The 17,369-nt window shown below is 38.1% G+C and overlaps 1 protein-coding gene across 14 annotated transcripts in view; it reads left to right on the forward strand.

Annotated features, from left to right (window-relative positions):
- The window catches only part of ABI3BP (ABI family member 3 binding protein), a 733,533-nt gene that overhangs the window by 390,824 nt on the left and 325,340 nt on the right, over positions 1-17,369 (forward strand). For all 14 annotated transcript variants that reach the window (XM_073586187.1, XM_073586193.1, XM_073586188.1 and 11 more), the window contains exons 7-8: positions 7,034-7,085; positions 8,899-8,937. In XM_073586187.1, coding sequence (XP_073442288.1) covers positions 7,034-7,085; positions 8,899-8,937 — 91 coding nt within the window. The remainder of the gene's footprint in view (positions 1-7,033; positions 7,086-8,898; positions 8,938-17,369) is intronic.

A 17,369-nucleotide genomic window follows, 5' to 3' on the forward strand; every position in this document is an offset into this window, starting at 1 on the left:
TATCAAAGTTGTTGGGGAATTCTGTATCCAAAAATGGTTGCTTATTTATCCATATTTTCAAGTGCTTGGACAGTAAACTTTGTTTTTAATTATTTCATTTTAACTGTGCCAACTGTTTCCACAGTTTACATAGCAGCATACATGTGGAAGGAATATCACGGAGCTAAATGTGTGTGGACAGAAAAAAATGTTTCTGCAGAACAGGTCATAAAACAGTACAAGATTTACAATACTGGCTTCTTTGAAATAGAATGTATTTTCCCTGAATGGAAATGTCCTGAACTGGTCTTCTTATATCAAGGGATATGACATTTGTCCACAGTAAGAATTAAATTAAATTGAGCATTTTCTGAACTTTTCCATATGCAGTGAAAGAACTTATATTTAGAACACCAGAGTCCATAGACCAGTATTCTCCATGCATATCACTTCCTAGCTGTTGGCAACTTTACTTACTACACTATCCACCACTAGGGATAAGTGAACCCGAACTGGAAAGTTCAGGGTTCGTACCGGACTTCTAGTGTTCGGTACCCGACCCTGAACATGGGCTTCTCACTGTGTGTGGTTTCCTGCTCTGGTTCGTAACTCTATGAAAGCTTGTTGAAAGGCTGCAGCACAGCCAATCAACAAGCTTTAAGGCTGTGGGCACTTCCGGCTCCATCACAGCCATGTCAATTAATAAATGGGTAAAAGAGGGTAATTGTCGGGGACTGATTTGTTCAATTAAAAGGCTTTTATGTGTGTCTTTATTACTTTTGACTATGGAGTTAGTATTGGGGCTATCTAATAGACACATCTCCATTACTAACGTCAGTGCTTGATGTCAGCAGACATTACACAGAGCTATTAGTCTGGGAGGAGGCCAATATCCAACCTATTAAGATCAGCCCACAGCTGTCTGTTTAACCTTTACTGGTTATTAAAAATAGGGGGAACCACACGTCATTTTTTGGGGAGTTCCCCTTTTAATAACTAGTAAAGACTAAAGAGACAGCTGTGAGCTGATATTAATAGGCTGGGAACATTTGTGTATTTTGGCACCTTTCCAGAATAATAACAAAAGCCCCCAGCTCCCATGTAATTTTTTGGGGGGTCCCCCCTTTTTATTAACCAGTAAAGGAAACTCAGACAGTTGTGGGCTGTTATTATCAGGCTGGGAACCTTTATGGATATACGTCTCTTGCCAGAATAATAACACCATCTGACAGTTGTCTGCTTTTCTTACTAATGTGATTTTTCTTTGGGTGGGTTTCAATGAATGGATAGATAATTACACATGACAGATATTGATAAGAATAGTCTACATTAACTTACATTGATTTTGGAGTATGTGTTACCTATCCTCTCACCATTCTATTGATTCTATCCAGCCTGTTGGGTGAACTAATTAACTCAATGTTTACTGACTAATTTAAGGGATTTAAGTCATTTTTCTATCCGCATTTGTTTGCAGGGCAATTTTCCTGCTCTAAAGGCCCTTTTACATTTAGCGATGCACCAGCGATCCGACCAGCGATACGACCCGGTCAGGATCGCTGGTGCATCGCTAAATGATCGCTAGTGAGCTTCCACACAGGAAGATCTCACAGCGACGCAGCAGCGACGCAGCGCACGATACTCACCTTTCACACACAGCGATCCTGGCGTCCTTCCACCCGCGTCCAGCGTCGCTCATCTCACACAGCAGGAAGCCCAGCAGGAAGCAGACGACGAGAAATGGAGCCGGACATTCTCGCGCGATCAGCGATGGACAGCGGGGGAGCCGGTCGGAGGTAAGTATCACACATAGCGATATCGCTAGCAATATCGCTATAACGTCACAAAATCAGTGACGTTTTAGCGATATTGCTAGCGATATCGCTATATGTAAAACCCCCTTTACACACATTTTGCTTCTGCAGACCCCTAGCCCTTACTATGACCATTTTACAGCCTTTTTACATTATCAAAGTTTGGGTCCCCATTCTCTTCTTTTAGATTTGGGTTCGGGGTCAAGTTCAGGGTCAAGCTTTGACCCAAACTGAACTTTTAACGCAAGTGCGGTCGAACCCAAACTTTCACAAATTCCCTATCACTATCCACCACCAATAGAATCAGGAATGTCTAGGTTTTACATCACCTTATTTCTGTCACTTGATTTCTGGCTCAGAGTACGTATATAAATGCTCTTAGAACTGCAGCCTGAAATATTGAATCAGCTTTGTATTTTGTCATTTTTCAGACAAAGTCCTGTGGGAAAAATGGGTTATCTCATGAAGGAAATCTCCCCCATTACTTGGACCAAATTGGATTTCTGCTTTCTATGGGCCCATTTAGATTAATTCACTGTAGCCATTAAACAACCATTGATTGGGTAACAACCATTGATTGTCACTTGTTTAATGGCCTTTTTAGACACGTCCTACCGGAATTCTAAGCAGGCATAATGATCTTTTACTGCATAGAATATCTGATGCACAAGAGCCCTTAGTGTATTTATTAAACAGCGATTCATATGACTTCCAGCTGTCTTATGACATGTTGCTGTCTTATGAAAGGGCTGATACATGGCTGTTTTCTGACATGCTGCTGTCTTCTGAAAGGGGTTGTCTGTAATGAGATAACTCACCTTAATTGTGTCAATTTCTATTAATGGATTAGAATAATAATCACCAACCTGTAACTATCTGTCATAAGATTGCAACTTCCAACAGACTCTGACATCCAGAAGCTGTAGTCTGTATATAGATATGGCCAGCTCTCAAGAATCTCTTTCTAACTCAAATGTGGTGCTACTGTCATTGTAAAGGCACCCATACTTATTTGATAGCTATTTGATGAATGATTGTTCAGCCAAAAGCATTCTCCCCTGACTCTCAAATATACAGGTTATCTTGCCTTGATTCAGCTTTCCTGTGTTCTCTAAAGCCGCAGGTTTTCTTGGGGCAAAAACAAAAAGATCAGTTGTTGCAATTCCAATATGCCGTTCCTTTTCTTTCTTGTCAGGGGAAAGTCAGGAAGACCACATAAAACTTGCGGTGGATCCTGCATCTGGAGGCACGTATGCCCCAACATACTTCACATTAAGCTTACCAGCCATGACTGAGGACAGTATGTCCCAATACTGAGCGCATCAAGCTATTCAATAGGTGCATATCCTATTGTTAGAAATCTATTACAAGCACGCAACTGAAGAAGGTCATCAATTGACCGAAACCTTTTGTCTTCATACTACAATAAATCTCATTTTGATTACACTTAAGTTAAGTGCTAAGTTCATATCTATTATAGGAAGACCACGTAGACATTAGACAATTGTCCCATCCAGCCAATATTGGAGGGTTCAGCTGACTTTGATCTAATATCTTTATGGGCCTAGGCCACTTAGCTAATCAGTATATTTTTGTATGTTGGAGAAAAACAGGAACAATCATAAGAAACTCAAAAACATTGAAAGAACATACAAACTTCACTGTAACAGTGCAAACCACTGAGTCACTGTGCTGTCGTAACCTATTATTCATATTAGCCAAAACTATGAATACTTAAAAAAATGCAAAATGAGATGGTGTTGAAACTACTTTGTTACAGTACAGCTAAATACAGCCTAAAAGGATGACATTATTTATTCAAAATAACACTGACCTGATGGCCACTCCTGGCTAGCCTAAATTCCGTTTTCATGTGTTACGTTGCAGCGTTGGAAAGCACTGTGTATCCTTGCATGTCAAAGCTAATCTTTTCAGTGACTAATAATGGATTGACTTTCTTCTTGATTTTCTGAGTATTCTGATTGTGTGCTAGAAACATACCTGTCTTTAAAAAACAAACAAACTGTACTTACCCTTACATTAATTTGTCAAAAAGGTACAGTCAGAAATGACTATTATGATTATATAGCAATAATGAAATTTCAAGAGACCCTCTCACTAGGTTCATACTGTCCATACCATGGGCAGCATGAATCAGAGCCTGGATGTGCAATTGCATTGTTTGATGAGCATACCAAGTACCATATAAAAAGAGACCTGACTATTCCAGCACAGTCGCTGGACGGCTTCTCCTCACCTTGACAGGACTCTACCTATGTACACACATGTAAGTGACTTGTCACACAATTTATGCTGTCCTAACCAGAATCCTATCCTAGATGGTTGATTTCAGTCAGGTATGTCTTTCTCTGAAATGCTGCAGTGTCTCAGAGAAAACGTACAGTAGATTGAAAAGTTGTCTGAGGACTTACATCTCTGACTAGCCCCATTCCAGTTGATTGATAGGTTCAATGATTGATGGGTTCAGTTGATTGATAGGCTCCAGTGTGTGAAAATAAAGAGAGACCTGTCAAGAAACTGGAGTGGGGTGGGAAGAAGCCAGCTGGGGGCCGCTACAGATTTGTAACATTTCTCTATGGCCTCAGACCAGCTTTTCTATCTTTGTAGTCTCTGAAACATCACAGCGTATCAAAGTAAAACATACCTGGCTGCAATCACTTAGTCATGCGTCATGCTCTGATTTCATGCTCCTCATTATTTAGGAAGCATAAATCTTGTGAAAGGCTACCTTTAAAGAATTTGATTTTCTAGCCTGTCAACAAAACTAACATACGTGATCATATCTGTTTTTGTTTTTTGTGCTAATTAAAGTAATGTAGAGATCTGTATTTAATTAGAAACAGATTTTAATGGTCTTTCTGTAGTGAAATGTTCTACTTTTTAGACTTGAATCTTCCACTCCAGGATTCAATTAGTGTTGAAACTTTCAAACAAAATTATTATCATCTCAACCTCAGTGATAAGCAATACATCACATTATTTGTTTTGTGTCTTAGTTTTCATTTCAGAAAGGATCACTTTTTTCACAGATCTTGAATTACACTTAATCCTTAACCCCTTTACGACAAATGACGTAAACTTTCATCATATATCCTGTCCCTGACTTTGGTGCATGTTCCGATGCTGATCAGGCATCTTTCCCCACATATGACAGCTGATTTGATCAGATGTTATGTGTCTTTAACAACCAGCGGTAGATCAGTGCTCCACCCCTGGATGCTAACCAGTGAAACGCACGCCATACGGAAGCACGTCACAAATTCCGCCCATCTGTACCTCCGTCACATAATCGGGGGACGCCGATAGGTTGTCATGACAGCCAGGAAGACCCCCGTGCCTGTCTTTGTAAATTTCCTGTGAACACCAGCTCATGGCTGGTGTTCATAGGAGATTATGATGCTTTTGCTTTACATAACAGAGCATTGCTATGTATAACACAGGCGATCAGATGATTGCTGCTTCAAGCCTCCTAAGGGGACTAATAAATACAGTAAAAAGTGAAAAAAAAGTTTTAAAAAATATGAAAAAATAAAAAAAACAAAAGTTCAAATCATCCCCCCCAATTTGTCCCATTGAAAATAAAAGTATTAATAAAATAATACACATATTTGGTATCTCTGCATTCAAAAATCTCTGATGTATCCAAATATAAAAGAAATTAATCCAATCGGTAAACGATGTATTGAGAAAAAAATTGAAACACCAGAATTACATTTTTTGACCACCTCATTATTGCAGTAAAATGCAATAAGAGGAGATCAAAACATCATATCTACCCCAAAATGGTATCAATAAAAATGTCAGCTCAGCTAAAAAAAAAGCCATCACCAGCTCCAGACTTTCGAAACTTTGTATAAACTTGATGTATATATCATTAAAACTTTAAAAACTCATGAAATGCTTATTATTAACATATTTGTAAACACAAAATACAATTTGAGGGCCCTACATGCCTCAACACAATATGATGAATTCCACAGCCTGCCTTACAATGTGATCCCCACGCAGTATGATACCACCACAACTCCTACAAATTACCGTATGAGCAGGGCCGGCCCGAGAGATTACGGCGCCCTAGGCGAAACTATTTTGTTGTGTGTAAATTTAGGAGCAAAATAAACCACAACAACAATGATTAATTAACTCTCTCCTAACTCTTTAATCTTCTGAGAAGTTGTATAGGACAAATATATACAAAGTAATCAATAACACAAAACAAAAACGACCATAGGTAATTAAAATTTTTGTTTCCTTGCCTTTTTTTGAAAAGGATGACACTAAGTCACCGAGATTAATTTGTTTAGCAACTTCAGATTCTATCGAAATTGTTGCCAGCCCAACCAACTTCTCTTAAATATGTACACTTTTCTTTCCATCCCTAAAACTTTTTGCCTTTTGAAAAGATTTTTTATAATTTTTTCTATTTTTTCTCTGACGCCCCCTTTGGGTCGGCGCCCTAGGCGGCCGCCTAGTTCGCCTATACGTTCGAGCCAGCCCTGTGTATGAGGTGTCATTGGTTCAATTCATTAATATTACTTCATAACCTATGGCTAAAGGCCAATTGATTAAAGGAGAGGATCCTATTCTTATTTTCTGCACATTAAATGCCATGGGGAAATAAAGCTAGGGATACCAGATAACTCTGAAGAGGTCCTCTCTGCTCCTCTTCTTCTAAAGCCATTTTTTTATTAAGTCTATCTCACTGTCAATATACAAGGCTCTTTCTCCCTTTTCTTTTCTAGAATTCCCTACCCCATTGCATACAAAATGTTCAAGTATTACAAACTGCTGCATGCCAAGCATATAACCTGGCCTAAAATATTCCAATACTAACTCCACCTGATGTGTCTAAACCTGGTTCCTCCTTTCGCAGACCTCATGTTTCTACTACTTATTAATTGTAAGCTTATACAGCAGGGAACTTATGTAATGGATTTTGTAAATAAATATTCTGTTTATCTGTAACACTTGCAATTATTACAATGTGTTACCCAGACATTGCGCAGAGTCAAATGCTGCAGAAATTATTGATGCTATATAAACAAACAATAGTAGGGTTCTAGTTTTCCCTTTACATTCCAAAATTAAAACTGTTTGTAGGATCTTCAAGCATAATTCCAGTTTTGATTTACTAGTCATGGCCTTTTATTGTTTATTTTCTGATTACAATAATTTATTTTGTCATCCATACTGATGAGTTAATTTGCTTCTATTTACAGTATGCCCCAGAAGATACAAAGGCATTCATTCCAATTACCAAAGTGAAGCAAGGTAATCTCAAATTGCCAAATTTTAAATATTAAGAATATAGTTACTATCGTAGCACACACAGTATTACCAACGCATGATAATGACACCGCATGCCATGTACATCAAACAAATAGACAGTTCATCTAGTTATATTAAAAAACTAATCTTTAAAAAATGAAAGAATTAAGGGGTTTTAACTACATGATATAGATTACAAATCTGTGAATCCAGTATGGCCACTCAAAATCTAAAAACAGAGAAGAGTCACTATTTATTGTTACAGTTGTACTTATGACAGATATGTGTGTATCAATCTGCAGAGGATCAAATGTGAGTTAAATTTTCTGAAATCTGCTGTTCTATGTGAATGCGAACAAACTCCAATTTGGTTTTCAGGTTTTCAGGGATCTGCAAAAAAAAAAAAATGACAGTCAGCATTTCATACATGGTCCACACTGAGTGAGTGGACTAATGGTGTCAGGCGCGAAAGCGCAAGCTTTTCCAAATTCTCTGGAGCAAAATATCCAAAAATCAATTGTATAAAGTTATTACAGAAAATCATATTCACATTAACAATTAAATTTTTCATATACTTATATTTTACAGACAGTACAAGAGGCACTCAAAGATTGAGATCAGGTGGATGGCGGCACGTACACCCTAACACAATAGACTCTTATGTGGTAAAGTGCATAGTGCAGTTGTAGACCTGAGGGGTCTACTTGGGTAGTGGGACGGTAAACATAATCACAAGATGCAAGTAAAGTGCAAAGTACATACTGCCCCAGATACATGTGAACATCCCATGCACTCCATGTTCTTACCCATGGTCCGGTGCTTAAGGTGTCATGACGCAAAACCCAAGACGTGTTTCACGTTGGCTTCCTCAGCCCCCTGAGGGTGTACATGCCGCCATCCACCTGATCTCAATCTTTGAGTTTCTCTTGTACTGTCTGTAAAATCTAATGATATGAAAAATGTAATTCTTTATGTGAATATGATTTTCTGTAATAAACTTATACAATTTTTATGATCTTTCTACTATGTCCTGAGCTATAGGATTAACTTAATTAACATAGGGGTCGTTTTTAACATTCCCTTGGTGGATTCATTATTTTTACCAAAGTATAACATTTTTGTGTAAACTTTTTAAGTTTAACTCCTTAAGCATGGATAATTCTTGCACCCAACCAAGTAAAAATGCCATGGCTTCTTCCAGTTACACCACCTGCTTATAAACAACAGCAATGCATGTATCTGTGCCCCTCAAAGAAATAATGATTATTGTTAGACCATTTATACAATTTAGGTAGCATAAAATGTGTGATACTGAAGTGTGATGTTAAATATGCTATCGGTTACTTCTGGTAATGATCCGTTTTCCCATAGCCAGATACATTGAAGTCTTTAGTACATTAAAAAGGTTGTATTTGCATTATGGAGCTCCAAACATACTCAATTGAATCCTACTGGAACTCACAGTGTTCTTCACATGATTTCCGGACAATTAGAAGCATTTTAATTAAGGTGACTCAAGCAAATTTATTCTCCACAAGTCAAACTTTTTGAAAAAAGGATGTGAACTCGTTGAGTTTGAATTTCAAAAGATCCACTCTACCCTAATGCAAATAGCAGTCTCATTCCTAGGGGGAAAATGACATAATTATGTAAAAATAGTTTTAACTGCATAAATAGTTTTAACTGTATCATAAATACAAAATGAAATGGGAAATACTTTTTTTACTTTATTCTTATGGTTGTTTTTTTTAAAGTTTCAATTGTAGAAAATCTGCTTTAGTAGCAGCATAATAACGAATACATTTATTTTTCCCAGGATTTCAGAACATCACTAAACCCACACCATTGCCTCCAGGTATTTATTTGGTTCACTGTTTCTTTTTGAATATTATTTTTTTCAATGTTTAAAAAGGATGATTAATTGTATCTTGATATAATAATAACTTTGGCATAGCAAAAGAGAAATAAAAAATAGTTGTCATTAAATTACACAAAATAGCAATGAGCATTGGTTGCTTCTGTCAAGCGTCTGTTGTATGACCTCTATTGTATTTTCTGTTCTGTATTTTCTCCATCTATATGCTCTTTATTTATATGCTACATATCTGCTGCTTTATAAAGCTGCATAAGCCTTGCTTAATGCAAGCGGAACTATAATGTAAGATCTACAATTACAGTTAAAACATTGTAATATTCAGTCACTTCATTCATTAGATTTTAAAAGTTGGATACCTTGCCTAAACTTTTATAAAGTTTATGAGAAAACTGTAAAGATTTTCAATGTGTCAAGAAAGCGATTTCATACATTGTTATTGCTAGTCCTATAAAAAGAAGTAGGAAAAAAAACACTTTCAGACAGGATTTTATTAGTGGCAATGCAGTAGAAACAGGTCATTGGGGAAAACAAAATCAATTGAGAGCCTCCGTCATAAAAATCCACCGTACTGTGTTGAAGGCTTTTTATTTAAAGAGATGTATGTCTAATATTCCAAAAAGTTTTGTAATAGTGTTGACTTCTAAGGATGCTTATGGAATCCTTTTAAAGCATGTCTGCACAATTTGTAATAAACTTAACTAATGCTTTATTATGTATTATTACCGTAAATAGGTAGGCAATGAGGTAAAATAACAGTTAACAGAGTAAGGGGTTGATAGCAAATTAGCAAAATCATTCTTGTCATGAACAAAGGTGATGTCTCATCAGAATAAGAGTATTTAACTCATTCACACATTAAGATATTAAAAACAACCTGGGTAGGATGAAGAAGGAAAATGTTCATGAACAATCCATGTAAATCCAAGTGAATAATTTTATGCTCAAACAAGACAAAAGTATTGCAGGAGTAATACCTTTATTATCTAACCAGAAAAATAGTATTGAGAGCACAGAGGCTTCTTCTTCAAGTAGGTTTACAAAATGAATTACTGAAACAATAGCACAGCAGTTGAGATGTTATAGCATGACATTTGTGCATGGGGTGGATGGGGTAATGCTTCCTAAAGATAAGTCAAGGTGTTATGACATAATTATAGATCAAAGCCAATGTGATGGAAGTCCTGCACTTTAACCTCTAGAACTTGTACTAGATATGTGCCAGAAAGTAGTTAGATTAGTTGTAGCTGGATTTTAAATGTCATTCCAGCTATTTTAAAGTGAGTTTGACAGAACAAGCTGACAGTATAAACTAAGCACATAGCTTTATAGGAACTACAACAGAGCCTATAAAAAGCACACCTTTAGCGTTCTAATTGCTGTTTATGTTCTCCAGAACGAAGGTTTAATGAAATATGCTAACTAGGGTGCTTAGGGCTCCCTTGGCATGGCAGAAAGGCTCAGCACCTTGTTATGGCCACTGTTTTTTCATTCCCTCCTTGACCTCATTGATGATTGATAGCACTAGCTTCCCGAAAGAAAGCTGTCTGCTGAGAATGCTCAGACAAACCAGTGCTGTCAATCACATGTGACGGCTGCAGAGGCATACAAAACTTGTGGTATGTGCAGTGCACTGAGCCTCTCGGCCACACAAACGGTGACCAAGTAACTTAAATAACATTTATATAAACTTTAGTTTGCGATTATACTTGGTTAGTTTTGAAGTAAAAAAATTTCAGTAATAACCTTTTAATCCTGCAACAATTACATTTTTGTTAATAAAGTAATGTTCATATAAGCATTTATATTTGTGTTAATTTCACTGTTCCTATAATCATTAGAATCTTGCTGTGAAATATGTACAGTATAATCTGTACTTTAAATGCCAACTCGCCAACTCAGCAGACATCTGTCTATAATGCAGGTAATGAGTTGACTAGGAGCGTTTAACTGGTCTGTAGAAGCCAGAACTCTTAATGGTTGGTAGGGGATCAAATACTTATTTCTAACTGCAAAGTGCAAATGAACTTAAATAATTTATTCAATGTTATTTTCTGGATTTTACTTTTGATATTTTTGATATTCTATCTCTCAATGTTAAAATTATCCCACCCTTAAAATTATAGACTGTTTATGTCTTTATCAGTGGGCAAACTTACAAAATCAGCAAGGGATCAAATACTTATTTCCCCAACTGTATGTATATATATATATATATATTTCAAATAGAAAAAGAGGACAGCACTGCCGATACCGCTAGCAATGTATACAAGTGGTGTTATAAAATACTGCAGGCATTTACCTCGAGACTTCGGATGTTCACCCAGAAAGACAGCATCGCCGATCCAAACTAAGAAGAGAAAATGGGTAGCTCTCACCAATCTTGAAATTTCACAATATTAGTAACGAGTAAAACATCTTCACTGGGAGAGAAGGAAAAGGAGTGTGCAGGTGACGATGGCACACTCCTTTTCCTACTCTCCCGATAAAGATGCTTTAATCATTACTAATAAAGTGAAATTTCAAGATTGGTGAGTGCTACCCATTTTCTCTTCTTGGTTTGGACATATATATTTGCTCTGTCAAAAATTACGAGACCACTTTCAAATGTTCAGTTTGTCTGATTTTTCTCTTTATAGGTATATGTTTGAGTAAAATGTAAATTGTTCTTTTAGTCTATAAACTTTTGACAACATGTCTCCGAATTTCCAAGCAGGAAATTTTTTTTTTTTTATCCTGACAGAAAAACGGTCAAAATTAAAAAAAAAAAAAAAAGTGCTTTCAGACCTCGAATAATGCAAAGAAAACAAGTTCACAACCATTTAGAAACAACAATACTAATGTTTTAACTCAGGAAGAGTTCTGAAATCAATATTTTGTGGAATAACTGTGATTTTTAAAAACAGCTTTCATGCGTCTTGGCATACTTGCCGCCAGTCTTTCACACTGCTTCTGGCGCAAAAATGTAAGCAGTTCTTCTTTGTTTATTTGTTTGATCGCTTGTGACTATCCATCTTCCTCTTGATTACATTTCAGAGGTATGCAATGGGGTTCAGGTCTGGAGAATGAACTGCCCATGACAGGGTTTAGGTGTGGTGGTCTCTTAATTTTTGCCAGAGCTGTATATATGCATATATGCTTTTCAAAGACAAGTTAAGTAATTCATTCCACCTTTACTGAACAATCAGTATATGAATGAATTGATATGCAAATGAGGCTGTAAATCTGAAGCCTCAGTCACTTTACACTCAATGCCCCCATCCTGCTTGACTGACAGCCTTTATGCAATGTGACTTCATGCAATAGAGCCATCAGTCAAATAGGTGGAGGTGTCCCTGGATGGGGAATAGAGCTGGAGTAGTAGAGGGCTTCATATCTACAGCCTCAATTGCATATCAATTAAAAAGTTGATTCTTCGGTAACAGATGAATAGATTGTTTATGTAAAGGTATTGCTGGGGTTTTTTTTGGCAATGCTACCTATACATATACATATTTTGGGTGTTATATCCTGCTGACAGATTCCCTGTTACACACTAACAAAATATTATTATTCATTACAGTATTGTATTAAATGGGTTATCTTCTAAAAACAAGCAAACCTTGCAGGGGAAATATATGGCCAGATGTAGATTCCAGGTTTATGGGGTGCTTGGCTCTTGGTGATTTGATTTCTAAGAAATGGTTGTCTATGTGAGCGAACTCATTGGTCCAAACTATCCATGTTCGTATCTTAAATGTACCAATATTCTAATGATGATGGAATGGGCAATCAATTCAGGAAAACACTAATAGGATGTTGATGACTTAATTCATGTTTTTGCTGGAATTTAAATAAACAGAGGATATATGTAACGTTCATTTGTTCTGTCCCTGCCCATCAGTTCCCTCTACAAACATTTGCAATATCTGGAAGCAAAAGAGGTTTGTAGAGATAATGCAGGACTTGACCTTGCAAGTTTTAAGAGTTCTTGTATACAAATATTGGTTTAGAAGTGTTTTCCAGATATGCAAAGTTTTGTTTTGCATGTGTATATTTATTATATTTCAACCCAGTTTAACCTAAAACACGTCACAGACACTTGTTCATGTTAGCCCTATGAGATATTACACTTTTGCTGCCAAGAAGAACAGCTGCCCAGATGAAATCAATCTGCAGACTCTTGTATAACAGAACTGTACTACAATATAAAAAGAACAAGAACAAAGAGCTCCTAAGAATCTTAGTATACAACATGCAAACAATTACATACATTATAAACAGAGCTGTAAGATTTTTATATTACTAAATCCCTACCGATTTATATTATGTTGCTTTTCATTCCTTAAAATTCCTTAAGTGCACTGAGGAGGAGAATAATACTAAACTCTGACGCTATTTACTACTCATGGACAAGCCATTAGCCTGGGTAGTCAAGAGGTCCAAGGACAGATACCAAGAGAGCTCATAATAAACAAAAAGGGTAAGGAAAGGCATATTTAGGTCACAGTCCAGCTCAGAATTCCAGCGGCTTAAGACAAACTGTCAAGACAAAGTCCAAGATCAGGCAGCAAAGATCAAATACAGGAACACAAACTACAGAGCAAGCATACACCACTTGAGTTCAGCTACAACCGACACTAATTGAAGGCAGAGTGCCAGTTAAATAGCCAGATAATCACTTGAATAGGAGACGCATGAAGAGGTCGACGCCCTGGCCCTAATTGGACGGCTGACCTGTCACTCAACACACTAACACCTCAGCATGGCCCAGCCTCTGATTGGACAGCTGCCCTGTCCATCACTGTACTGACAGTTCAGCACACCCCTGTACTAGTTTTGATGGCTGAAACTGTCACTCAATGTTTCCAGACACACAGATAGGCGGAACTGTGGCATAAACACTGTGAATACTTTGCGGTACTTAATTTGTGCAACTTGAATTAAATGCAGAAATCTGAATAGCTGCAAGTTTAACAAAAACAGCAGCTCTTTAACCAAAGCCAAGTAAACCTTGTTCACTTACTGTTGCCTCACTTTCATTAGAATGTTGCTGAAAAAAAACAATCATGTTTGCAGATTTCTGTCAAGTCTCTATAGTTCAGACCAGGGGCAGACATATCATTGGTAAAATCTGTGCAGCCACACAAGTGCCAAAGGGTACCGTTACACCTAGCGATACACCAGCGATCCCGACTAGCAATATGACGCGGTCAGGATCGCTGGTGCATCGCTAGGTGGTCGCTAGTGAGCTGCCACACAGGCAGATCTCACCAGCGACATAGCAGGGGTCGGGGGTCGTTACTTACCTGTCAGACGCGGCGATCCTGCGTCCTCCAGGCCCGGCTCCACGCATCGCTCGTCGGCACCACAGGAAGCCCAGCAGGAAGTGACCGATGAGGAATGGTCCAGGAGCTTCTCGCGCGATCAGCGATAACCAGCGGGGGAGCCGGTCGGAGGTAAGTATCACATATAGCGATATCGCTAGCAATATCGCTGCAATGTCACAAAATCGGTGACTTTACAGCAGTATTGCTAGCGATATCGCAGCGTGTAACGGGGGCTAAAGAGGTAAGGAGGCCCATTTCCACCTCCAATGTACATATAATTGTGCATTGTGATTGGAATGCAAAGGACTCATCTTTTGATCTTGCACAGGGGCCCTTTTCCGCCTGTGTCCACCAGTGGTTCAGACTAATGAATCATTGTGGTTTTCAAGTAGACATGACAGACATGCGTGGACAGAAGTATGTGTAGATATATTGATTTATTTATTTTGATTTTTGTGCCAGGCACAGGGTGTTACATTATTATTTTGGAATAAGTAACTAAAATAATGGATATCTTAAAAAGTTCAAAAAGATTGCATGAAGTGAGCTAATAAGTATTAACTACAATATAAAATTTGGCATTTTCTCTCTCTGAAGCTGAGCAAAGAAAATTATCTATTATATAGTCTTATCCATGTAGAATATTGAAGGTCTTAGTTGTGATGCTCTGTATCCTGTATCTGTAACACTCAGGATTTTAGTGGATGACTATGGCATGACATTTTCTAACTTCCATACTAAATGTTAACCACACCATATTAGTCTCCTTGTAAATGTCATGCTTGTGTTAGTATGAGTTCAGATGTTAATTGGCATTTGGAATTTTACAGTTGTATTTTTTTGTAGAAAAGCACTGGTAATCTGTTTTACTTTACATTGTTTCTCTGTGACAAGCACACATTTCTCAGTACAGTTGACATTTAATATGTTCTTTACAATGGACTATAATCACACAAATGGAAAATACTCTCAGTAATCCAAAATAAAGAAGTGTCTTATACTGAATTTCTAAAATGATTCTATAGAAATAAAAGATTATTTGGAAAGTATAAATGCCATGTATTTGGTTTTATAGACAATATTTTTCAGCACTAACGAGCTGTTTTGAAACTTGAGATAATTTAATTACTTGGCCCAAGTCCTTAAAGGTCATAAGGTACTGTCACACTTAGCGATGCACCAGCGATCCTGACCAGCGATATGACGCGGTCAGGATCGTTGGTGCATCGCTAAGTGGTCGCTAGTGAGCTGCCACACAGGCAGATCTCACCAGCAACATAGCAGCGGTCGGCGGTCCCTACTTACCTGTCAAACGAGGCGATCCTGACGTCCTCCCGCCCGCGTCCACACGTCGCTCGTAGGCGCCACAGGAAGCCCAGCAGGAAGCTGATGACAAGAAACGGCCCAGGATGTTCTCACGCGATCAGCGATAGCCAGCGGGGGAGCCGGTCGGAGGTAAGTATCACACATAGCGATATCGCTAGCAATATCGCTGCTGCGTCACAAAAACCAGTGACGTTATAGCGATATTGCTAGCGATATCGCTTAGTGTGACAGGCCCTATATGCTGTCCAGTTTATAGGTTTTCATGTGTGACCAGATGCTTGGAGTTAAAATTAAACAGTGATCAAGACCCCTTTTGTTAGTCAAACTGAAAGTTCGCTACAAGAAATAACTCACACTCAGATAATTCCAGCATATCTACTGAGATCAATGGACAACGCTTCATTTTAAGTAAAACACCTTATTATATCTATTTTGCCAGCATCGGAATTAAGTATTGACTAGGAATAATTAAATCAATTTGATTCAAATTGAATTAAAGATGACTTGAATGACTCCCTGCAAATTTGAATATCTTTAGATTTGATTTGTACAAATGACCAAAAAAATTCTCGCAGACTTCATGTACATTGTAGAAGATTGCATCAGTCATGGAAGGCTAAGGACCTCCGGTGTGACTAAAAAAAAATTTGTGTAGGCACGACTCCTGTGAAAGCTTAATAACGGTTGTTGCTGCTCTGTCGCCACGGCATGAACTCCACCAGAATGCTGGAAAGAAAATACAATTCACTGTTTTGAGTTGCACTAACATAAAATAAGATCCTTTATCCAATTTAAAGGAGCATTTTTTTCCATAGCACATTTAAGGGCCCGTTACACATAGCGATATCGCTAGCAATATCGCTGTAACGTCACTGTCTTTGTGACGAAGCAGCGATATCACTACATGTGATACTTACCTCCGACCGGCTCCCCCGCTGATTATCGCTGATCGCGCGAGAACATCCTGGACCATTTCTCGTTGTTTGCTTCCTGCTGGGCTTCCTGTGGAACCAACGAGTGACGTGTGGACGCAGGTGGGAGGACGTCAGGATCGCCGCGTCTGACAGGTAAGTAGCGACCCACGACCGCTGCTATGTCGCTGGTGAGATCTGCCTGTGTGGCAGCTCACTAGCGACCACTTAGCGATGCACCAGTGATCCATGTCGCTGTCGGGATCGCTGGTGCATCGCTAAGTGTAACGGTACCCTTACACACAAGACTGTTGTCTTTCTTACAGTCAGACTGGCGTAAAAGATTGTCAAAAGTTAGTTATTTTTAAGTTGTGTCTTGAGTCCATAGCTTTTTTTTTTATCTCTCCTTGCTTTCATGCTGTTGTAGGGGCAGATGCTACTTCTTGAGTGACAGTTCTGGTCAATAATTTACCACTACTTCTGAGCTTATGCTATTGTGACATTTGTCATTGTTAGGAAATCTACACTGTCTTTGAACTGTTCAAATGAAAACTTCCATTAGTGGGCAGCATGGAATTGTCATTTTGCATGACTGATAACAGTCCAGGAGCTAACAGAGAAGAGAGGTGAACAGCTAAGAACTCTATAGAAATTAGTGGGCTGAAGGTAGGTGACTTGTATCTCAAGAGGGTTCCTCAGCCTGGAATATAGTTATTGTGCTTACTTGGCCAAGCTTTGATCAATCTTGGCAATAAGCTGTAAACTATGTAAAATAAAATTTCTCACAGGACAAGGACAGCAAACAAAAAAGCAAGACAATTGTAAACTTACTTATTTTCATATTGTCTAACTATATCTATTTCATAAC

The sequence above is a fragment of the Dendrobates tinctorius genome, unplaced genomic scaffold (assembly GCF_039654945.1).
Source record: "Dendrobates tinctorius isolate UK_male_01 unplaced genomic scaffold, ASM3965494v1 ptg000091l, whole genome shotgun sequence".
NCBI classification, from domain to species: domain Eukaryota; kingdom Metazoa; phylum Chordata; class Amphibia; order Anura; family Dendrobatidae; genus Dendrobates; species Dendrobates tinctorius.